At 38.7% G+C, this 24,938-nt stretch overlaps 1 protein-coding gene across 7 annotated transcripts in view; it reads right to left on the minus strand.

Annotated features, from left to right (window-relative positions):
• MDM1 (Mdm1 nuclear protein) overlaps nt 1–24,938 on the minus strand; it is a 27,660-nt gene extending 2,722 nt beyond the window's left edge. The window contains exons 1-15 of one of the 7 annotated variants that reach the window (XM_027679659.1): nt 24,677–24,938; nt 23,687–23,783; nt 21,059–21,411; nt 20,508–20,642; nt 18,537–18,680; nt 16,399–16,532; nt 14,175–14,274; nt 7,634–7,672; nt 7,092–7,267; nt 5,434–5,712; nt 4,469–4,480; nt 3,421–3,563; nt 3,204–3,304; nt 2,097–2,355; nt 966–1,034 (exon numbers count right to left, since the gene is read on the minus strand). In XM_027679659.1, the coding sequence (XP_027535460.1) occupies nt 966–1,034; nt 2,097–2,355; nt 3,204–3,304; nt 3,421–3,563; nt 4,469–4,480; nt 5,434–5,712; nt 7,092–7,267; nt 7,634–7,672; nt 14,175–14,274; nt 16,399–16,532; nt 18,537–18,680; nt 20,508–20,642; nt 21,059–21,411; nt 23,687–23,783; nt 24,677–24,832 (2,197 nt within the window). In that variant the 5' untranslated portion in view covers nt 24,833–24,938. Of the gene's footprint in view, nt 1–965; nt 1,035–2,096; nt 2,356–3,203; nt 3,305–3,420; nt 3,564–4,468; nt 4,481–5,433; nt 5,713–7,091; nt 7,268–7,633; nt 7,673–14,174; nt 14,275–16,398; nt 16,533–18,524; nt 18,681–20,507; nt 20,643–21,058; nt 21,412–23,686; nt 23,784–24,226; nt 24,340–24,676 lie in introns of those variants that run through there. The other 6 variants (XM_027679661.1, XM_027679660.1, XM_027679658.1 and 3 more) reach the window with 6 other exon arrangements.

Consider the following 24,938-nt stretch of genomic DNA (forward strand, 5'->3'; position numbering starts at 1 on the left):
TATTTTTCAGGCAACTGCAATGAGTAAGATAGAGAATCAGCCTGAAACTTGGTTAAAACCAAGGAGCAAAGGAAGCACAAGAGGTACAGAAAAAAGCTTTTGGTCGTTCTGGGGTATAACTATAAATAAACCGTAATCAGATATAAGCTTGGTCTGTCCATAATCTCATCTGAACCAAACAAATGTGACTGCCAATAGCACAGTACCAAGCTCAACCTCAGACACCACACTAAGAAAAAGTATATGGCAGCTCAAGCTAATGAGGCTACAGTGCCTTTGGTTGACTCATGCTACTGAAAGATTTTATTTGTGTCTGCCTACAAAAGGGCCAAGCAGATGCACTGGTGGGCTGTGCATTGGCTGCTCTCCCAGACTAACTTAACACAAAGTAGAAAAAAGGCCAAAACAGCAATCGGAATAGCAGGATGCCATAAGTACCCCTAATACACTGAGCAGAGAACAGGTGTGAAAATTAAAGTCAAGGGGATCATTTTATGCTGCACATCTGGTGCTAAAGTCTCACAAGCAAAACCTTGATATGAAGGTTTGTGGTATGTTTTAAGTTGCATCCAAAGTTACTGCAGCTGCAATCTGGGCTGTGATAATTTTGCAGTTTGCTTCTGTTGCTATCAACACAGGGGCTTAAAATGTGTGGGGAGGAAACAATTTTAGGTATGGAACTAAGCAACTTACAGTAAGCCACATATTGAGCCACAATGGTCTATTTAATTTTCAGCCACATTTAATGGTTTATTCATGTTACACTATATCATCATGTTCAAACTTCAGATTACTAGGATGAACATTTTTAAATTATTTTGATGAAAAAATGCAGTAGTTATTCAGGCAAACACATAAACCAGTATTACTTACTGCTTTAAAAACCTCTCACATTCATGTAAAAGTTAAAATTAATCTAGATTATATACACATGATATACAATAATACTTTGAGACAAGAAATACCTTCATCATTACAGTTTCTTTCCCGAAGGGGCAACTGGAAAGTTCTCATTTTTGGATTGCCAAGATTCCCTAAGACAAAAAGTCAAAGGCACAGTTTTGAATAATTTCGAAATAGATACAGGATAGTAATTCATTTTAGAATATTTAAAAATGTTGCAACACTATTTCTGAAACAAGAGTCTTATTAATAGCAAAAATACCCAAAAATCCACCAGACTCTAAGCTGAGGTAAAATAAACTTACTCCATTGTATTCTTCTCAAGACACCTCTTTAGTACATGCTACAAGTTACTTAATGAACTGCACTCAATGTGCAGAGCTAGAATCCAGCACTGATTCAAACTTCTTTCTGAGGAAATTCTCTGGATTTCATGTTCCCACTTAAATGGACAACTACTTGTTCCGTTCTAGAATGGAAATACTACTTTTGAGCTAATCTCTATAATCAGAGAGCAAGAATTGTGGGATTGTGGGACCTTAAGCAGCTACACAAAGTCTTTCTGGAATGAAGACTAAGGGGGGAGGATTCTTTTCTTAATCCAGTTTACATCCTCAGTACTCCTAAACATTGTTAACAATCTTTGAAATGCTCCAGCACAAATTCCTCCTCAGCCAAGAAAAGGCTTTCCTCAATATCCAATAAATCTCCTATAGGTGACTTATTTATTTCCATATCCTGCAGAAATATTTAAGGAGCTTATCCCTCAGAAATTGAAAACTCCTGCAAAGTAATACTGCATCATAAAGGTCTCAGTTACACATTGATGTTGGCAATTGCAGCTGGAGAAGTGTTACAGCATCCAGTTGTAGCTTAGATACTAAAAATTAGAGGTGCTTATGCTAAACCAAATTATTCTCATGGTAAGTACTTATTGAAACTCATAACGCAAAATTAGACAGCAGACTACTAGAATGTAATGATATTAGTGGAATCTGAAACTAAGGTGGAGTGTTGTGCACATTTCCTCAGCAAGACTAACCATACAGTAGAAAAGTTTTCATCTACAAACAACACATTCTTTGTAGAAAGTGTAACGCAGCAAGTTCGGCATTCTCTTGGCTTGAATACTGCAGAGTGGTCATTTCCACCCTGCAGCACTCTAACACAGATGGTTAATACACAAAACCCACCATTATGCTGGAATTCTGGATCCTTGAGAGTCCCTTGAATACGATGAGAGGGACTCCACCAAGGCACAGAGGAGCTTTTTGCTGACTTGAGCACGGAAGTTGCAGAGGAATGTTCTTGATGGACCGAAGCAAGAGGAACTTGCTCATCAGCAACCCTGTTAGGAGGCCACGGATCCTGCCTAAGTGGCAGAGGATCCACAGTTCTCAGCCCAGCAGGTGGAGAGTTAAACAGTGAAACAGCTTTCATTTTCACGTCAGGCTACAACACAATAGAAAGAAGAAAAAAAAGGATCAAAAAAAGCACAAAATCCCAGCATCTCATACACAGCCTTACAGTACAGATCTTCACATATGCAGCAAATGTTGGCTTTACAGTTACACTTCTCATAAGGGTAATAAAACAATAAGTATTCCAAACTTGTGAGACAGCCTAAAGAGAATCTGTTGCTAATAATAAGTGTTTAATGTGGTCTGAAAGTAATCTAATCAGGTCAAACCAAAAGCTTCTTTTCCTCACAACAAAAAACTGTGTTTTTAGATTTTAAAACAATATAACCAACTTCTCATGCAATTGTGTCTGCTTCTATTACAGAACTTACTACAGAGGATGTATGCAGCTGAATGGTAGCTGTCTCTGTAGAACCCAGACCAAGCACAACTTGACAAAAAGTATCGCAATTTTGAGAATGACAACTAAATGTTTCTATTTTTCTTTTAGTAACTATGCAAGCTGCAAAGTAAAAGCAGCATGAAAGTAAAGGAAAGGAAGAGTGAAACTACTCTGGCACATTAACCTATCTTGTATATAAGCACCCAACCTCTCTCTCTTGAATTTCTTTCAAGTCAAGCAATCTGGAGCTGTGCCCTATGTCAGTGGCTACAATAACATTAATGGGGAAATCAACAGCTCCACTAGTCTCAACCCCTTTGCTTGATACCCCCAAAAAATTATTTATTCAGACATGGGCCTTTTTCAGTCACAGACACTGAGAATTTTAGGATAGCAAATGACAACTCAAGAGAAAGATGTATTAAACAAATTATTCACTATTACTTAAGCAGCACATTCCTAAAATTCATAATGGTTAAGTGTCTTTTCTGGCTCACCCGGAATGATCTTCTTTTCGAAGGGTCTGTTCCTAAGTCTCGTTTTCTCTGTGGTGAAGATGAAGACCTGAATTTAGGAGGAGACACTAAAACTGTACCTCCTATTGGAGAAGATGAAAAATATTTTATTACATTAAATAACCTAATAAACTGATTCGTATATGTTTTTTATTCTTCAGTTTTTTAAATACTGCTTTGCATTTAAAAGTCTTTTTACCAACAGTTGGGGTAGTGCGGTCATGATGAGTCCTCTGAGTTCCACCAAGAGCTCTCAGCTTTGGAGTAGGAAGCCTGCCACCAGTCCTTGAGGATACAGAAGAATCTGACACAGTTGCAGAAGTATTCAATTCTAATTTCTCACTGAAAAAAAAAAGATAAATTATTAAAGGACTAGCTAAAGACTCAGGAGTCTTGCAATCAAGCTTTTTGTTTCTAATCAACTCCTACAAGGAAGCCTAAGGCAAGACAGTTAAGGCCAAAAAATCCCAACAGCCTACAGCTAAAACATCTGCTTGAAAAAGGGAGTCCTGGATTCCAGCCCTTGAGCCTCAGTTTCTGTATTTTAATTTTTTTGTGTAAATGGATAAAATACATAAATGGTCTCAAGCTGCAAATTCAGGCTCCCTCTGTCCCAGTAAACCCTGAATGTATTGCTACACAATATTGAGTCTCAGCAGGAGGGCTGGAAAAGGTATTCACCCAGAAAATCCTTGAACCTGGTTGCCACCTTCGAGATGGAAGTGTGGGTTTGACACTCTTCAGTCAATGCGGTCGAACTGAAATCAAATATCCCACATGTATGTAATCGCTATAGCCCCCAGGTTATTAAATAAATCAGCACTACCACTTCAGTCTTCTTCCTCCAGGTGCATTTCAAAAGGAGGTGGCAGCACACCCACACTGGGCAAGGAACCTGATCCTCTCAGTGCATGCTAGATGCATCTAGGCAAAGAATTCCTCATTTCCAGCTCTCAAGAAGGCTTAGGTAACATGTAAGTGTTAAGCTGCTCTGCATGGCCAAGTCTAGCACACATCTCAGCACACACAGAACCATATTTCAGGATGAGAGAAAACCTTCAATGTCAATCAGAGGCATAAGTGAACTAGACAGTCTCTACAATTAGACAGAAACTTAGAGAGGTTTTCCAGATGATAGTTTTGAAAGCCTGCACTTAATTTCTACTTGGTCTAGCATCTCAATTTTTCTTTGTCTGAATTTTGCACAGAGGGTATTATCCCCAAAAGAGATTATCACAGTTCCTTACCTTTGATTAGTGCTGCAACACCAAAAATAAAACCAAATGAGGAATATAAAATGCTTAGATTGCATGGTAACAAGAGTCAAAGTTATTGAGATTTAAATATCTATTAAACTAAAACACTGTTCTAAAAAAAAAAAAAAGTATGCAAAACCTGCACAGCAAAAAGCCAGAGACTTCTGTAACTAAATACAATTTGGATCTTTGAACTGTCAAATACAGTACTACACCCATGCTGAATTCATCTCTCATTATTTACAAATACCCCTTCACCTTTTTCCAACCTGTGCTCAGTAACATAGTGATCAGAGATTAACGGATGCTAATTATTTTTTTTCTCCCAAGTCCTCATCTTTGTTCATGAATTTTTTTTAAAAATAGATGCTTAAGTACAAGATTGGATGATACTCTCAGGCACATAGTGTGACTCTTGGGGATGGTCCCGTGCAGGGCCAGGTGTTGGACTTGATGATCCTTGAGAGTCCCTTCCAACTCTGCTGATTCTGTGAAGATTAGCATGTATCCTATCCTTTCACACCTATCAATCCTACGTTGTCAACTTGAAGCAAATTGTGAGTTTTAACTTTCACTAAAGTTGAACTTGGCTGCTGTGTAACGAACACTCAGTTCCAAGAGGCCCATACTGCAAATTTTATAGTTTTGGAGAAAAACATTAGAATTGTTCATGCATCTACAAACACCTGTCCTGTAAGTTAGAAATCCAGTATTCCTAATGATGGATGCATTTCCATCAACCAGCTCAATGTCTAAAACTTTCTCATTCCTTATGATACTGTTAAAAACAAAAGTAGCGTCACACCAACTTACACTCTCTTAATTAAATCCAGTTTTAAAACATAAATTAGTTAACCTACAAATTTCTGAGCTGTTAAAGGAAAAAAAAATAAATATATATATATATATACACACAAACACATACATATATACATCACTAAAATGTTATATTTTACCCTTCAATTTTCATATCTTCTTTGGCATGTTTATTGTTTTCTTCTAACTGCTGGGCCACAACTGCAGCCTGTTCATCTTGTTTTTCTTCCTCTTCTGTTGATTGACATTTTTCCCTTTCTTCAGTACCTTCTTGTTCATCCCAAACTAAACGTCTTTTGACTGGAACAGTTAAAGCATCTGACATGTCTTTCTTTCCAGTGCTGTTCTGGTGTGGTTGTTCTCTGGAGTCAGGCTGCTGCAGCCCTTGAGGGCTTGGTACAGTCTCTTTTTCAGAAACTCTAGGTAACAAAGAACACAGCATCTCATATCACCGATTTGCACAATATATGTGTTCTATGTAGAACACATTCATCCAGTTAAGTCCTTCCAAAAAGTACAGTTCAGACATTAAAAAGTAGTACAGTTGACATAATTAATGGTTAAATTGCCACTAAAGTTTCAACTGATGTTTAAGCACAACTCATTTTCAAACTAGAGTCTATGAAGACTCTTTCTGGATTACCAGTTCCAAAAATGCAATGTAAATTGGTGCTCTATTTCCAATTTAAACAACAAGTTAAAATTATCATAAGTGCTTAAAAAATAATTCTTTCCACGCAAAGGGACTCTCTGATGGCATAATTTTAAAAGCCAAGAAGTTTAGAAGACTCCTCTTCAGGCCCAACTTTTCAAAGTATTAAACTCTCAACTGCTGACAGAAATCAGTGCAAATTAGCCCAGTGCAGAGAAATGAGATCAGTAAGAGGATCTGTATTTCACAGGAAAAGAAAACAAACCAGTAGACTAAAGCATTTACACCACATTTAACAAATTACATTGTAATAAATATTATTTTACATGTCATCCCACAACCCTTATTAGAGCTACAGTCATGCAAATGGGTAGATCTCTCACACACAAGTACAGCAGTCTACAGTGGACTAGAGGCATACAAGGCTTTGATTTTAAATATCAGATCTCAGAGAAGACACAATTACTTTTTTTTCCCCTCCCTGTTTCAGCTATAGCTGCCTGTACATTTTACTAACATACTAATTCTGAATTTTCTTAGCAAGGGATTTAATATCTGTCAATTCTGACAGCCTTCAAAGAAAGGAGAAAATGGATGTACACCATTCCAGTTCCTTCAGCTCCAAACTAAAGTGTCTAAGACTCAACTACAAAATTAACCAATCCTGATGAGAACATCCATAACATCTAGGTAGACAAAACAGATTTCATATCATTCCAGTGGAAAGAAGAATATTACCTCAGTATGACTCAGTGCAAAAGTCTTCCAGATTTGATGAGACTAAGGTTGCCACACTAAATATGCATTTGTGAAGAATTATAAAGAAGTAACTTTCTCTTCTTCCAGAAGACTGGACTGTACCTCATTTTCAATTTGAGCACATAGCAACTGATAAATGCCCTCATCTCTTCCAGAGACTTTGCATATCACAGAATTGCAGAACAGACCAGGTTGGAAGGATCCCCAAAAGACCAACTAGTCCAACTCTCCATGGGGAAAGAGAACCTAGATGATTACTGGACACCCTGTCCAATTGCATCTTGAATGCAGTCAAACATCCAAGATCGCACATGTTTGCTGAGCCTATATTCAGCATTTTGCTCTGTTTCAAAGCTGCAGAATAACAGGTAGGAATGATGACCTTACCCAGCAAGATCTAATGCTCTGATGTTGTTGCTGATCCCTTCTTCTGAACTGGAAGTTGAGGACACATCCCAAAGACTGTTATTATCAGACAGGATCTGATTGAAATGGTATCGGGAGAAGTGTGTTCCCTCTACTCGTTGCCTGTAAGTCTTTGCTCTTTCTCGAAGTTCTCTCACCTATACATCAAAGTTTCATAAGTTGCATGTCTGTTTAAAGTTTGCTATTAGGCTACTACAAAGTATTTGCATTAGCTACTGGCAGCTAGAAAAGAAAGGCAAGTTACTCATAATACAGGGCCAGCCACAGCACAAACACTGCATGCTGCAAAAAAGATAACAAAAGGAAAGCAAAAATAACAAAAGCATATATTCAGTAAGCATGTTTGAGCCATGAAGCCAAAGCAAAATTGTTAATTATTCATTCCATAAGCACAAAAATTTACGCAGTAACTATGAATAAGTTTAATGCTGGATTCTGGTTTTTCCATCAGCGCTCAGACACAGTGCTCTAAACACTGAAAGAGGAATTTCTATGCAACCAACCTCCATATACCACACAGAATTTAGAGTGTTTTGAGATGCCTAAGGAGAAGAATACAGAATTATTTTTAAATTTCTTATTTTTCTCTCAACATTGTATTGTTACTATCACCCTTGTAACTTCAGTCTAAGAAATTAAATACGAAAAGCCTGCCAACATAGCTCTATGCTGCCTCCCTGAGATTCAATAAAAAGCTTTAAAACAAATACATCAGCACGGGTATTTCACCAGTTTTCTGCCAAGCTTGAGGAAATCAATTTAGATTCCTAAGCATCAGCAAAATACTAAAAAATACATTCACCACTAATTTATGATTATTTCAAGTTAACAGATCTATGTGCATGTGCAATACTGAGTTTGTATGCTGCAAACACTGCAACTGTCTCTAGCTACATCCATCTTAGCGAGAAGCTGATAACTCTTGGAGCTACTGTATGTAAGACATAATATCAAAATTATTCCTTCTAGGCTCTCAGTAACTGTAAGAATGAGATACAAAACTGTTCAATTTTAGTCTAAATAAAAAAGTGATAACCCCTCTCTTCAGACATCATACACTATAATTTTTATGGTTAAGACTATTTAAACACACATGCTATCTTGTGTCCTTCACCCAAACACAATTTAAGTGCAAGAAGAAAAAGGAAAAACGAAATGTTTATATTTAACTTACTAAAAATAACTTTGTGATATCATGTGAATTCTGGTTTACTAAAAATGGTACACAGGAAATAAGCATTTTGTAAAATAGCAGGAAAATAATACTTTCACTGGCCCATTTTCCTAGCTTTTCTTTTTTATTCTTCTTTCATGATAGATTTCACATCATTCCTCCTTAGTGGGCTAAATTCTGCTAATCCCACTGAAAGTAACTGGATGCAGCAGATGGATATCCAGCTAACATCCACAATTTGACCCACTAAACTTGCAAAGAATAGCCCATTAAAAATATATGCCTGTCATTTTCAGAGGGGAATTTAAAGTTTGATGTGCAAGTGATTTATTGGATTACTCATCTTAAGTAGAAGAATGAAAAATTAATTATGATAGCCACAATGGAAGGAATATAAATCCAGAGCATCAGGGTACTGCAGGGGGAGGAAGAATACTATGTCTCCAGTGAATTGTGAAGAAGTACAAAGGACAACCATCTCCTTCAGTGACTCAGGAGGCAGCATTAACTCAGCAGGACACAGGCCCCGGAGAGCCCTACTGTAATCATTAATTGCCCACATTAATTTTTCAAAAGCATAATTCAAAGTGACTTTTTTTCATATGACTGCTGAAAAGAAATGCTTAATAATAAATTGCAGAGAAGCAGTCTAGCAGTAATCACTATGGCTAAGGTCATACCAGGATTCTACTATGGCATTTGCCTGTTTGGACTCAGAACTTCAGAAACTCTGCTTTGGACCCAAAGTTACCCATGTGCGGTCCCAGCTAAGGCAGAAACAAGACTGGATCAGTCGGAGCCTATCATCTAAGCACTTATGCTAAGCGAGAGATATTCTGTAGGCACCCTTGGTAAGGGTGAGTCTCAAGAACCTACCAGATGTAGAGGTTAGATACAGTTTTGAAGAACATTTCTCTTCATTAGTATGGGAAAAGGTGTGGAATCATGTAGAAACCAAAAGAACTGTTGGACAACCTGTACTGTAAATGGCCAAAGTACCTTTGCTGCTTTACAACAAAATCAATGCACTTGGCACTGTTTTTCAAGTTATGCAGACTTTCATTAATCTGCTGTTAATATATTTCTCATATGGCTGGATTCTTTCTTACATCTCGACCATGAATAAATATTTTATTCAGTCCTCTTATCTTATACAATCATAGAATATCCTGAGTTGGAAGGGACCCACAAGGATCATCGAAGTCCAACTCCTGACCCTGCACAGGACAGCCCCAAGAGCCACACCACGTGCCTGAGAGCATTGTCCAAATGCTTTTTGATCTCTGTCAGGCTTGGTACTCTGACCACTTCTCTGGGGAGCCTGTTCCAGTGCCCAACCACCCTCTGGGTAAAGAACCTTTCCCTAACATCTAACCTAAACCTCTCCTGACACAGCTTCGTGCCATTCCCTCGGGTCCTCTCACTGGCCACCAGAAAGATCAGTGCCCCCCACTCTGCTTCCCCCTGTGAGGAAGTGGTAGATTGTAATGTCTTCCCTCAGTCTCTTCCTCAGCAGTGACTTCAGCTGCTCCTCATACGGCTTTTCCTCCTTGGGACACTCTCTAATAGTTTAATATCTTTCTTATGCTGTGGCACCCAAAACTGCACACAGCACTCCAAGTGAGGCTGCCCCAGTGCAGAGCAGAGCAGGACAATCTCCTCCCTTGCCCAGTTGGCGATGCTTTGCCTCATGCCCCCCAGGACACGGTTGGCCCTCCTGGCTGCCAGGGCACTGCTGACTCATCTTCAACTTGCCATTGACCAGGACCTCCAGGTCTCTTTTTGTGGCACTGCTTTCCAGCATCTCATTTCCCAGTCTGTACGGACATCTGGGGTTGCCCCATCCCAGGTGCAGAACCTGGCATTTGTCTTTGTTCAGCTTTATATAGCTGATGATTGCCCAATCCTCTTAATTCGTCGAGGTCTCTCTGCAGGGCCTCCCTGTCTTTGAGGGAGTCAACAGCTCGTTCCAATTTAGTATCATCACCAAACTTACTTAGGATCCCTTCCAGTCCTGCATCCAAGTCATTTATGAAGATGTTGAAGAGTACAGGCCCTGTGGAACCACTAGTGACAGCTCACCAGTCTGATGTCACCCATTCACTATTACTCTCTGTGCTTGACCCATGAGCCAATGGCTCACTCACCACATGATGTGTTTATCCAGCTGTGTGCTGGACATTTTGTCCAGAAGGATCATGTGAGAGACAGGATTGAAAGCTTTACTGAAATCCAAAAAGATTAGATCAACTGGCTTCTCTTGATCAACCAGGTGGGTTACCTTGTCATAAAAGGAAATTAAGTTTGACAAGCAGGACTTTCCCTTCGTGAAGCCATGCTGGCTGTGACTAATGACTTCAGGTGTTTCTCAGTACCTCCCAGGATAATCTTCTATATAACTTTACCAGTAACTGAAGCAAGACTGACAGGCCTATGGTTTCCAGGGTCATCCGACTTGACCTTCTTGAAAATTGGGACAATGTTAGCCAGCTTCAAGTCAACTGCAGTCAACTCTCCAGATTCTCAAGACCATTCGAAAAAGTCATTAAGAGAGGCCTTGCAATGACAATCACCCTTGAGCTGAGTATTCTCAGAGGAACCTCGCCAGGTCCCCTAGACTTCCAGGGATCCAGTTCAAGCAGCAGATCCCACATAAGTTCAGGGTCAATTGGCAGTTTATCATTCTCACAGACATGGTCCCTCAGCTCAGGGCACTGGGACCCCTTAGCCCATCACCAGTGTTGAAAGCAGAGGCAAAGAAAGCATTAAAGATCTCTGCCTTGTCTATGCCCGTTTGTGAGGTGACCATCCTCATCCTGTAACAGGTCAATGTTGTTTCTGCACTGCCTTTTGCTATTAACATATTTAAAAAAACTCTTTTTATTATCCATCACAGTACTGTTCAGCTTCAACTTCAACTGAGCTTCAGCCACACAGACTTTCTCCCTACAGTGGTGAGCAGCAACTCTGGAGTCCTCCCGTGTCACATAACCTTGCTTCCACTGGGCATACACTTTCCATTTTTGCCTTAGTTCCAAAAGAAGATCCCAGCTCAGCCAAGACAGGCTTCTGCCTCATCTGCTTGACTTCCAACATTTTGGAATTTCCGTGCTGGATCCCATTTTATCATTCTTAGAACACAAATACTGACGGATCCTACAGAGAGGAGGAAAAAAAGAAAGCCTGGCCAAGAATCAGGTCTATCAGGATTTTTATTCTCGTGTTAACGGAAGTTTTAAGATTTAAGCTTGTTTTTCTTACAACCAATCCTGAAGACCAGAAAATTACAAGCATTAACCTTCTTCTTTGCTTTCCCTCTACCCACAAAAAGCTTTATTAAGAATTACAACCCTCAATGATACATATGGAAATAATAAGATAACACCAAATTTAAAGAACTCCATATAGAAAATATCCCACACAGTAACACATTCATATAAGTTAATTATTCTTTGTCTATTAGCAAAACTGGTTTGATATGCTGCACTGCTTTTGGCTGGGATAAATTTCTTTACGATATAAGTTATATGTGTTAAATTAAGTAGCTCCTATGGGGCTATGTTTTGGGTTTGTGCTGAAAACAGTTGACAACACAGATGTTTTAGCTGTTGCTGAATGGAGCTAAAAGGCCTTTTCTGTTTCTCACCCTGCCCTGCCAGCAAGCTGGCTGGGGGAGCACAAGAAGCTGAAAGGGCACACACCTGGGACAGCTGACCCCAACTAACCAAAGGGATATTCTTGCTGTGCCCAGAAAGAAAAGCTGGGGAAAGGAGGATGGCAGGAACATTTGGAATGATGGCGTTTGTATTCCCAAGTAATCATTACACGTGATGGAGCCCTGCTTTCCTGGAGATTCCTTGTTCTGCTTTGCTTGCACGCATGGCTTTTGCTTTACCTGTTAAACTACCTTTATCTCAACATGAGTTTTGTCACTTTTACCCTCCAAATTCTCTCCCCCATCCCACTGTGCAGGAGTGAACAACTGGTTCTGTGGAGCTCAGCTCCCTACTGGGGTTAAACCCTGACAGGCACGTGATTTAAAGTCTAACAGAGACAGGTAATTGCAACTATAAAAATCTCTTCTATATGAATTCATATCAGGATCTAATGTAGATATGCACACATGAAAACCTGTATGCAATTAAAGCACATTTGTCATCAATATTTGTTATTATAGTCTTAAAATTAATTTGGCTCTTCCAGCTACCCAGCACAATTCCTTCATTTAGAAGGCCCCAAAAATCACAATAATTCTTTTTTTTAATTCTTCATGCCTACTGGCAAGTAACTTCTTTCTAGTTTCCTGCAAATCCCTTTTCAGCACGAAAATCGCCGTGGTAAAGTCTGACACACCCAAAACACTTTGCTACAGTGTGGGAAATCCTTAATTAAATGCTGCATGTAAAGCTAAACATCCATTCTCCAGCTGCAGTCTCCTCATTCTTTCCCTTGACTATACTACAGTGACTCCTCCTAGCTTACTGTGCCACAAACATAATATACCTCAAGGCAATGCATCCCTTTCCCTTTATTTGCCTACAACTCAGTCACTTGAAGCTGAGCACCGCTCCTTATTGTTTTGAATGTTACTGATGCAACATGAACAAAATAAAGTCTTACATGCCAGAAAAATTATATAATATTCTATAGAAACATTCCGTATATCACTTAGGCTGCATGCAATAGTTCACAATATTCTACAGCCTTAGTTACAGTAAATCTAATGCATGTATTGATACATATAAAACTGTTGCTTGTTTTCAGTCGTCTAACATTCTCCTGAGGCTGTTTCCACAGAATGGATTATCTCATGCATGCATACACAAAATCTGATTATGAATCATCTTATACTACAATATACTTTAAACTTTGAGACCTATTTCTCATTATGTATTTTGTATATATTCTATAAATTATTTCCTTTTGCCTAAAATGAAAAAGAAAATTACCTGCTAGATTAAGTCCAGTGAGAAAACACAGAACTGAATGCCACCACACTACTCCTGCAATTCTCAGAGAACCTTATTTGCAAATTCTCAAAGTCCAACATCTTAGAACCATCTGCTCCAGTTCTACCTTCCACATCACCTTGATCCTGACTGGTGAGAAAACTCACCTTTCCAAGTACCTGCCACACAGTTAGCAGTGCAGTGTCTCACAAAGGCTCCCTCTATCAGCTGGGAGAAACCTAAGTCAATTCAATGAAATCAGAGTTGCAGAACTAGCTCTAGAAGTTTCTTAGCACATTAAGGGTTTTGATTTACTTAAGTAACTCAGGAAATCATAATTAATAATGCTGCTAAGTAATCCTCTGGTCCCAAGGCTGCCCACCATTTTCAGAGTTCTGTCAAATGAGTTCCTATACAGTGTAATATGGATTGCAGCTACTGAATAAACTACAAGGAAATACATGGTCTGGCTGAAACTAAGAAACTGAGCCTGACCATCAAGCTGACCTAGGCTGATACTATGGTGGCCTTCTCCTTTTATTCCCTTGGAATCTCCTATCATTCAACTCTGTATTTTGAACACTTCCACTTATTAAAACTGGGCTGAACATCAACAGCAAGATTACCTGCCAGAAGAGACTGTTCTGAATGATTCTAACTGTAAGGGAAACAAAACTCCTCCCTCACTTTGGATGTCACATTAATATATTTTTTAAGTCTCACCATCTCTTTTTTTTCTTTTTATGTATTATACTGACTAGTCAGAACCTAACTATCTTTGTATACTCACCTTAGGGAGCTTGAGTCATTAGCATTACAATCTCAAAACTCTATCTTATAAACACTACAATTTGAAGGTTTTGCATCTAAAAATCAAAATACAAAGCATAATTAGGCTTCAGGTTTTCTAAGAGTACTCACCTGGTTGTGAACTTTACTCCTAATACGAGACCAAGCTCCATCTTTGTAGAAATATTGGGTGGGGGACAAGAATTTTGACCTATATTCAGTGTTCATCTTCCTAAGAAATCAAGAATGAGGAGAGGAAAAAAAGACAGAAAGGATAAAGATTGATATCCAGAATACTCTTGAAGAGCACTTTTAAAGTTCCATCAATACACACATATGTACTTGCACTTAAATGTCAGTGAGATGTGAAAAACGTGTGCACAAACAACAACTCAAACCAACACAACTAGGAATGCTGTGAAAAAAACCTCATTCAGTTGGTGGCCCTTTAAGTAGATATGCATATTGTTTTTTCCTCACAACACTTCTACCTGAAGCTTTTGCTCTGACAGCCAAATCAGGAGAACGTGATACACACATAAGTCTCAATCACTTCAATGCAAAGTACAGCATATTGACTCAAGTCACTGATAAAGGCATATTTAAGTAAAAATGCTGGTTTGGCATTAATGTGTCTGAGAATTTCCTTCTATGAACTCCACTTTAAAGGCACTCCCGCATATGGGTGGGGTGAACTGCTGGGGCTAGAAACATCTGACTGCCAGAACACTGGTCAGTATAAATCATCTAACTATGTCCTACTGGCTTTGATCTTCAAAAGGCCTCATTACTTGAAAAGATGGGTTCATTTTCCCTTCTGCCACACACATACATACACAGAAAAATTAACATCATCTAACCTATAGCAGGCAACAACTAGTACTTCAAGTCCTTAAACACTGGATGTATCAGCTTAAATCAAAAAACATTTTTGGTTTTAATCTTGCTTCAGAACATTACTAGCTTTATTTTAATATATTCAGCTTTGGGTGAAAAAGCCCTCTTTTTAAATCCTTCTTCAGAAATAGGTCATAAAAGCCTGAAGCCACAGAATAAAAAGCAACTTTTCAAAAGAAAACTACCAAGGTCACAAACCCTTTATACCCAAAATTTCTTTCAATATGTCTCTTTCTTTAAAACTGATTGAATTTTTTCAGTTTTGGTTGCAAAACTAATGGATTAGCTCGAAAAACACATCACTGCTATGCCTTGATTGCAGTCACTCTGCAAAAGTAGGCCATGCAACACAACTTGCATTCTGTCTGCACATTGAGAACTTGCACATTTTGACAGCTATTTGCCCAGTGATTTTTTAAGAAAAATCTGTCTTATGCTACCACACTGAAGGCATAAGAGGAAGAAATTTACCCTTAAATGAAAAGAGCCACACCATCTGATCAAGAATTTTAAACAGTACTCACTGCAAAATTGACTACAATCCACCACATCAGAGTGCTAAGAAAACCAAAGAGTTAAAGATTTTAGCTCCACTATATCCGCTTACTTTTTCATAAAGCAATTTTATTTCACAGAATTTTGTAATCAACTCCCAATATCCAACAGCATTAAGACCCAGGTACATCTCCTCTCCCATTTTTAATTTAATGCCTTAACACTGCCAGAAAGAATGAAAGCAATCGCTGGGGCATATGTTAAGCACAAAGACAAGAGAGATGGTTCATTTTTGCATTTTAAAGCCCACATCTATTCTTGCCCTTTATTTCTTCTGGCATATCTCAGATGTGTATAAAATGGAAATATGAGTTCAATTCCTGCAATGTAGGCATGTGGCAGAAAAAAAAGATACTTTGATAGCGCTCAGTAATATACAATTTCACTTCATTTCCATGCTTGTCAGATTATCCTAAATGGGACACATCTCTCTGCTCCTCTTTACCTCACGTGTCTGCTTTTGTTACTCAGGGACAGAAGGCAGTAGGGACTAGAAAACGCAGATATCAAGTACAATTACCACAGTTTTAAGGTGTGGAGCAAGCACAGGAGAGCAGTTTGAGAGGTGACTATGACTTCTGAAGGACTTGCTAAAAGTTTAGTAGCAACACTGCAGCAATTTAATTTCATTCACGTTAAATTTATTAGTAATACTATTATTGCATCACAAGGTTCAACTGAACAGGAGTGGCTACAAAGCTTCCACTTCTGTTGACCAGAGAGGAGGATGGAAATTAACACCAGGTTTAGATGTACCCACAAGACACTCAATCCCAGAGCTGCAAGGGGGCACTTGCCCCTGCAACTGTAGCATGGTGTGGTTAAAGGTCCATTGTCCATCATTCTAAATATCAGGTTGCTGTACACCTACTCACTAGTCTAGGTTTTCCTATTTTATACATACCCACGACTTGTATGTAAAGAGAGGGGCTTTGGACTGATATGTTGCTTATTTTTTTGTTTAGGATGTTTCTGTTCTGATTTCCCTTGTTTTGCTGCATCTTCTGCTGGTTTTTGAAACGGTTCTTCCCTCTTACTCTAAGGCAAAGATAATTTTAAAAATACCACATTAGCTAACAATCTGAAAACCCTCGTATTTCTTTTTGACATCAAGCTCTTGCAAACAGTTAATTTTATTTTAGTGTTAGCTCTTTTGCATATTTAATACAAAAATATCACATTCTTTTGTTAATACAAAAATAAACTAACGAAATGCCAAAGCTAAGTCTCTGAGTACAACATTCAGTCAGTCAGATGATCCATTTTGTACATTTTACAAAATTAACATGAAACACAGAAATAAAATAATACAATACCTGCACATTCTAACCTGAGTCCAAAAGGCAAATTTTTTAATTTCCTGCCATTATGTTTTACAAATTATTAGATTGATTTGTTTGGTTTTTACACAAGAGATTCTTTTTTCCTGATTTATTTTATTCTCTTGGAAATCTCATGCATGACTTCTGATTCTGCTAGAGATCCTCACAGATACTGTTCAAATTCAAGGGAAAAAAAAATCCACCAAAATCCCCCAAAACTCTTTCAAGATACTAATCAGAGAAGGGATACTGGTATAAACAACCAGTTTTTTAGACACTTTCAACAAAATTCCCTTCTCATGACTTCTCTTACTTCACTGTATTAGCTGTTCTCAAAAACCAACCTGAAACTCCAATATTAAAACCAGACAAATGTTTCCTGAAAGCCTCAGGCTTTTCAAGCTTTCTTTATATCTGCTAAAAGAGGCAAAAGGGGACATAAAATTCCTCATTCCCAAATGGGATTTAAAGCACTGGGCAGGTCTGAGTTTTATATGACAAAACCTCCAAGCCAACAATCACCTTTAAACTAAGCCACAGGCCCTGCATATTAAGTACACGTTTTGCTCAGTAGTGATCCTAGGGAACATGTTGTCTGACAGTGGCCCTTTCTGTTTTCTCAGGAACAGAGATGGGTAGTGAGGAAACCTCATTTGTGGTCCTCGTACCTGAAGGATGGCTAGCTAACCTGCAGGAGTTTAGACAACACTATACTTGGCAGCTTGCTACAAAAATAAACATTCATACGCCCCCTTTGCAAAATAGGTTCAGTCGTGCACTCTAAATTGCTCTCACTTATTTTTAGAAGATCTCAGTCTGAAACAATTCCATTTCATTTCATGTATCTTGTAAAAATGACATAGGCATGTTTCCTAAATGTCCACTTAAGTTTGTACAAGTCAACAGCAAGACAAGGAAGTGCAAGACAGTCAAATTTTCATAAAAGACATTTTAATATTTAAAATTTACTTTAAAATGTCATTTAAAATCGTTGCTTTATTGTCTTTTAAAAATAGAAATTTAAAAATGTCTTTTACTCTCACAAAAGATGTTAATATTTTGAACTAACAGAATCCACATAGGCTATACAATGTCCTGTTATAGCCCCATACAATTACTTACCCTTTCAATTTATCAAGGCAGATTAACTGTACCCCTTACTCCATGTTTCTTCAAATTACAACTATTGGCTGAAAATCAGTTCCAACTGTGACAATTTTCATACATCAACATTATTTTTTATTTACACTATCTCTAATTTATGACATTCAAAAAGTACCAGACCTCCCATTTAGCCCTCCTGCACACGAAGAGACAACACTGGTAGCAATGAGAGTATAAATCAGAGATTTAGACTTCAGAAACTGTCCTAATAACTAAAAACAAAGTTTCAATTAGGAACAAAAGAATTAAATATTTTAAAAAATAAATGAAACCACTTGAAAACTCAGAAATGCACACTTAAAATTTCATTGTAAACTGAAAAAAATTAACTACAGAAACTACAAAACCCACTACAGAAACCCCAAAGAGCAGAGCTGTACAATGTTATTTTCAGTCTTTTATAGCAAAAGCGCTATTTAGTCCAGCATCATTAGCAACAGCTCTACAATGTAACTAAAAAATTTCAAAATAAACCCACCTCATTATAAAATAGATCAAAACTATATAAGTACTACTAAAGCCTTTCATTCAGGGAAAGATTTACTTGTTCACAAACCGGAAATTCTTTCTCTTCTGAAACACCTCTCTCTTGTGGATCCTTAACAGGAGGAGACCCTTCGAAATTTCTCTCATATGCAGTTTCAGAAGTAATTGCAGGAGATTTAACCACAGGTGTGGATTTCCTTGTGTTGCAAATAACCTTGGGGAGAGAAAGAAAATAAAACAAAGAAAAAAGTGAGATTTACTTACCTTGAGGGTAAATTTTCAAAATCTGTTAACTGATTCACGCCAATACACTCAGGTATGAGCAGAGAGATAGTTGTGGGTACAATACAGCATGTGCAGACTAATGAAAGTTTAGGACAAATCCAGGAAAAATTTAAACTGATGAAAACAAACTTAAACGTGATCAAGTCAGACACAGTTAAACCTGTGATCAAATGCTGTTCTTACTAAAGTTTACTATCAGAGGTTTTGTTTATTTGGGAAAACAGTTCTCCTTCAGAGTTGTATGTAGAATCATGCTTTTTGAAAGGCACACCACAAAACTTCCCTATGACTTCTCAGTACATGTCCAGTCCGTAAGTAACAGACAACTGCTCTGTGTTCTAGAGCTGGATGCTTAGGGCTGAGTAAATTAAAATCCATTATTTTCCAATTAATACAGTACTATAAACCAAGGTAGAGAATTTGCCTGCTATGTGGTCGTGTATCATCCCTTCATGGGGTGCTGAATTTAAACACCATGCCATATGTGACAAGCATACATTTTCCTCAGCTTTGCTATGAGAATTTGGGTCTGACTTGATAACTTTGAGATTTTCACTGAATCTCTTCAAGGGAAAGGTATTGTCATTATTCAGTTTTCAGGTATATTCTCTTTCATATCAACATCAAAAAATATCAATTTGTTAATATGTATCATTTTTATAATGAAATTTTCTATAAGTTCTATTTATCCACAGATGTATAGTGCCTACAGACTTATTCTCACTGCTTCTTATTCTGTATAAGCTATGAAAAAAAGTTTGCTGTTCTAGATTTCAAAGTCTATCCTCTGAAAAAGGCAGATTCACAAGCATCAATAATGACATTATCGAACTGATTTCACACAGAACCAAATAAAATTCTCTTCGAAATTTTCCATAAGGTGACTTTCTGGGACCTGCCTCTTTCTCAAAGGGTTCTTTGAGTTCTACACTTCCGTCACACATTTCAAAGAGTTTTCCTTGGATAAGGGACTGCTGGGAAGCATACCTTATAGTAAATCCACCTGTTTGGCACTTCAATGGAAAAAGACAGGACAGTGACTGATCTTAGGTATCAATATTTACTTCCCCTAAAAGTTGTTACTGAACAAATCTGCTACCTGTGGATAAAAAGAGAGAGCCCACCATCTCTAGTAATCCTACTAACAGAAGACAAAATAAAAGCAAAAGTGCCTATTTTATACTGTAAAATGACCAAAAAACAGACCAAGTCTCTCAAGACCCAATCCCAGTAACAATTAATTGAAAACACAAAGTAGTCTCACAATCAGTTACTCTTTGTGGTCTGACTAGAAATAGCATTTTCAACCCTAAAAAACCCCAAAGCTCATGAGATGTAGTAAAATGCCAGAAGAGTATCTTTAAATTGGAAGACTCTACTTTTAAATATAAGCTGTTCTCATAAAAGAAAAAAACACTGCAGAGACGCACTTTAGGGCTTAGAAGTACATGTGCACAGAGATGGAGACTGACAATAAGAAACTGTGACAACACAGGTAAATTAATGCAAACAGAACAAAATACAATCAGGCGTAAGGAGAACAAATAAGCAGACCTGACCACAATAAAGAATCACATGGAAACAAATCCCATTATAATGCACTTTTCATACAGTGAGAGAAAAAAAAGAAATCATGTAACAACATTAAAGTTTGTTGTTCCCCCAAAAAAGGAAAAACCCAAATCTTGGAAAGTAAGCAACTTTGCTGATACATAAAAGGAAGTATTAATTTACTTTTTGGATTCCTTAAAGTTACCTGTTCAGCTGCAAGTATTGGTGACTTTTCATGAGGACTCTTCCAGACAAATTGGCTTTGATATTCAGAATTTCTAGGGAAAGTATTTAAACGTGAAATATTCAAGTCTGCTTTCCTCTGAAGGGCTCTGTGAAGCTGGTAACATAAAACAAGAAAAAAAATAACAATGATTGTTTCCTTTCTTACAATGTTTTACCAGTCAGACATCTTTCAACACACACTTTCAAACCAGTCGTTGGGGTTTCGGTTTTATGAACAAAATTAATGCAAAGTACATTTTCTCATTACAGTCACCAAGCCCAAAAAGTTTACATATTATTGGCTAGTTTAATTGAAAACAACAGTGATGACACCAGAAGAGCAAGTTCCTATTGAATTAAGTAGCACCAAAATCTGATCTCAAATGTACTGCCCTCCCAACAACGAAGCTACAACATAGAGTATCAAAATACACAACTAAAGAAAGAGTTAGATAAGAGAGTCTGAGCATGTGCATGAAAACACTGTTAGCAATTTTTATACTGGTCAATTAAAAAAAAATATTCCCTTACCCCATTACTCATTTTTTCTAATTCCTTTTTCGGAGATGAAAATGCTTCATTTTGATTTGGTGGAGCTTCAGAGGGTGATTTCTTCATGTTGTTCTCTGCAAAGGCAAGAGCTGTTTCACCGCTAGAATCTACCAAATGTGACTGAACTTTTGGGGGGAGTCTGGGTCCTTCTAGCGTTTCAATTTCTTCCTGATTCACATCATTATTGTTGTGGTCTGTGGGCAACTCTGCAGCTTCAGGTTCAAGTGGATCATTAAAATCACAATCTGCTGTCCATTCAAAGGACTTCGAAATCTGTGGATCATAGTAAGGTACCCTTCTCTTGGAAATGAATTTTGGTTCTCTAGTGATTCCTGAAAAAAAACACATTAGGTTTAACAAAAACATTCTACTGAAGACATAATATCACTCTATTACAATAATAAACTGAAAGTTTATCATACAACTGATTATTAGAAAGCACTGTTTTAGTATCTTTGAGCAATGACAGACTATGAACTATGGGCATGGCTGTGAAGTTCTGTGTTCTTTCCTATCTGAAAATGACTTTCCACTAAAAAGACAGGAACATGGTGCTCCAGGACAATATTGGATAAAACCCTATAAAGCAAAACTGTCCACAGGACAATCTTGTGTAAGTTGATTCTGGGAGTTGGCAAGAAGAAAACTAACACAACCAGTGAAAAGAACGTGGTTAACACAGATACAGAATAAACAACCTGCAACAAATTAGCAATAAATTATGCTACAAGCACTCCTCATTACTCATGCACAACATACCTTGCTGAACAGGTTCTCAATGACTGTGACAGATCCCCATCCAGTTTAGCACCATCTCAGATACCTGATGCCTTTTTACAGTATGAACACAAAAACATTTCCAAAAATAGAAAAATACTTTGTAAGAAAACCAGGTATCAAGTTATTTTTAAGAATTGCTGGCCTTTACACAGGCAGGTGAAAATAAAATTACCCCACCATTTTAAGAAGAGTATTGAATGACTGAACATATTCAAAGCAGGAATCCACTTCAAAGTCCTCAACTGTGATGGAAAAGTAAGTGAAAGTCACTTACACCTTAAAGAAATACTTTCCAGGGGAGAGAGAGAGAGAGAGACACTCCTATCTCACAAAGAAGCAACACAGAGAGAACAACCTATGGTGAAAGATATACAGAATGTCTGGATGTCTGACTATACATACAGGGAATAGGAAACAATACCAGTGGCAAAACACTGGAAAAGTAGCAGAAAGGACCTCTGAGCACCTGCAGCTGTAAACTTCCTGCAGTGATGTTCCAAGTGACTCCTAAAACTGCCAACTATGTGTTTCAACAAGAAGAACCATAAGTAAATTATCAATAGCAATCTGCAAGTCCTGTGAGGTGTCAACAGTGCCATTTAAAGATATGGTGGTTAAATGGTGGGAAAAGAAAATTAACACAAATATATAGAAAAACTAACCAAGCATGCACAAAACCATCACTACAACATCAGAAAGAAGAGAAACTGTTGTATTGCTAACTCATGGGTTTATTGCAAGTCTTGTAAAATTTGCAGTTTAGTTTGACTCGAAAATAAGCATAGATTGCAATTTTAAAAAGAAGTTAATGTGTTTGTATGCTTAAGCATTTCAGAATTCGTGAAAATTACACTTCTCAATACAAGTACCCACACAAAGACCCGTGTGCTAGGGAAAGCAAGGTTAAAGAAAGATACATTTTGCAGTAATGGAAGAAAGCAGTAATATAAATAATCTTTACCAAAATTAAATTATTTATTAAGATGTCTACCATTTTGACTAAAAAAAAACCCTACTCCCAGTATTTGGTTCTTAATTACTGGGCAATAATTTATAGCACTTATCATATTGTAGGAATCAATACAATGTACTCTTAATTACATAGACTGCATAGTGCAGTTGCACTGAACTGCATAATTTATTTTTTTTAATCTGCCTTGTGCCACTACAATAATTACTATCTTTTACTACTTCTTTTCAAAGCATCACAGCTGCCATCACTGTCCAGTTTACTCCTACTCCTCAACTCCCTACAGGCCTTTCAATCCAGATGCTATTTCCTCCGTCTTCCAATTCCTATCCCCATATCTCCCTGCCATGACAATGTCTGCAATCCTTAAGTCCTAGACTACGGCATCACAAACTTTTCCGTTTAATGGCTGTCCTTTTCTTTCAGTTAGCTGGACCTGTTAGTCTTCAGAACAATTTTATGTTGTATCAAACCTTGCCCCAAGTTAGTCTCATCTGAAATATGGAATTCTACTTACTGTTTCCATACACCACAGGTAACCCAGTATCATCCTCTGCACATCCTGTATGAGTTTACACTGCATCTGTTTGGGCCTTGGCTTATGCCACCAAAAGTCAGAAACTACTTTTTTGAGGGTTTATATAAATAGCACTAATTAAAAAAAGAAAGTTTCAATGTAGCCAGAAAAAATATGGAGTTCAAAAACATATACTAAATGATGACCCAAGAATATACTTTTAACTGTACAAAATGCATAAACTGCAAATACCACCAGTTACTGTGGCCATGCACTCATCATGGCAAACCCTTCTGGGCTTTGGCTGCAGTCAAGGCGGACAGCTTCCAGAGGCGCTTACCAAACTGGTCCGACCGAAGTCCTGCCCACAAGGATTTCTCTGGGCTACAAAATTCTGGGCTTCTCCATTTGAAGTTTCTCTTATATTCACTCAGTCCCTGCAGCAAACAGAGAGGAGTCTGTCAAGCCACCGGTGCATATCCTGCTCCACTGCTCCTGTTGGTAACAGATCTCCGAGTGGAAAAAACACCAACACGCTGCTGCAGGATGAGCTAAGCTGGCATGTTGCTCTGCGTCTTCCAAACCCACCCCCATCGGAGAACAAAAACTACTGCATTTCACGCACCAAAATATAAAAAATAAAAACAAAACCACAAAAACAAAACAAACAAACAAAGGAACAAAAACCCAACTCTAATTTATATCTTTAAGCGACTAGTTCTAGGAACAGGCACAGCCTGGACCCGCTGTCCCCTCCACGACCGAACTGCTTATGTCTTTATTGGCCGGTGCCTGTGGCGCAGGGTCTCCCCTTTCCCACAGAATCGGCCGCACTCCCATTCCTGCCGCCCCCTGGGCCCGCTGTCCCCTCCCGCCTCACCCCGAACCGCACGGGCATGGCGATGCCGCGGCCGCAGCCCCGCCGTTGGCGGCCCCGGCCCGCCCGGGCCCAGCTCCCCTCGCCTCTCTTCGCCTCTCTTCGCCTCCCCTCGCCGAGCGCCTGCGCAGCGGCGACCGCGCCGCTTCCCCTCCCGGCCCTGCCCTCAAGGCCATGTTGGCCAGCGGCCACCGCCGCTTCCTCTCGCAGCGCAGTCCTCGGGGCCGTGGTATCCTTATTAAAAGCCCGATCCCCCACCTGTGGCAGGATAATGGCGCTGTACGGCCAGCGCTGTGTGTGGGGATGCACGACGGGGAGGCACCCGGTGCTAATGCAGCGCAAGACCGGGGGGATGTTGAGCGGCTGGTTACAAGAAAATCACGTGTCCACTCACGCAGCTGTATTTTGGTACAAAAATAGCGTTTAGAGAAAGGATAAAACAAGACTTCTTACCCTTCTGGAGCTTATGAGATGCCGTGCCAGCGGCCGGTCCGCCTTCGCCACCTCACCCGACCCCGCCACCCGGTCAGGAGATCCTAATCCACCTTCTTGTTCAGATCTTCCCTCGGGGGTCCCTTTTTTGACTGCCTTCCCCCTTCTAATCTCCATCCTGACTGGCTTTACTGTATCAAAATAAAAAGAACTGAGAGGGTTGTAAAAAAGTGCTCGGATAGACGTACTGACCCAAACCGGTCCAGGCAGTCTGTTTACATCC

Source organism: Neopelma chrysocephalum, unplaced genomic scaffold (assembly GCF_003984885.1).
Source record: "Neopelma chrysocephalum unplaced genomic scaffold, ASM398488v2 Primary Assembly neopelma1_59, whole genome shotgun sequence".
Lineage (NCBI taxonomy): Eukaryota > Metazoa > Chordata > Aves > Passeriformes > Pipridae > Neopelma > Neopelma chrysocephalum.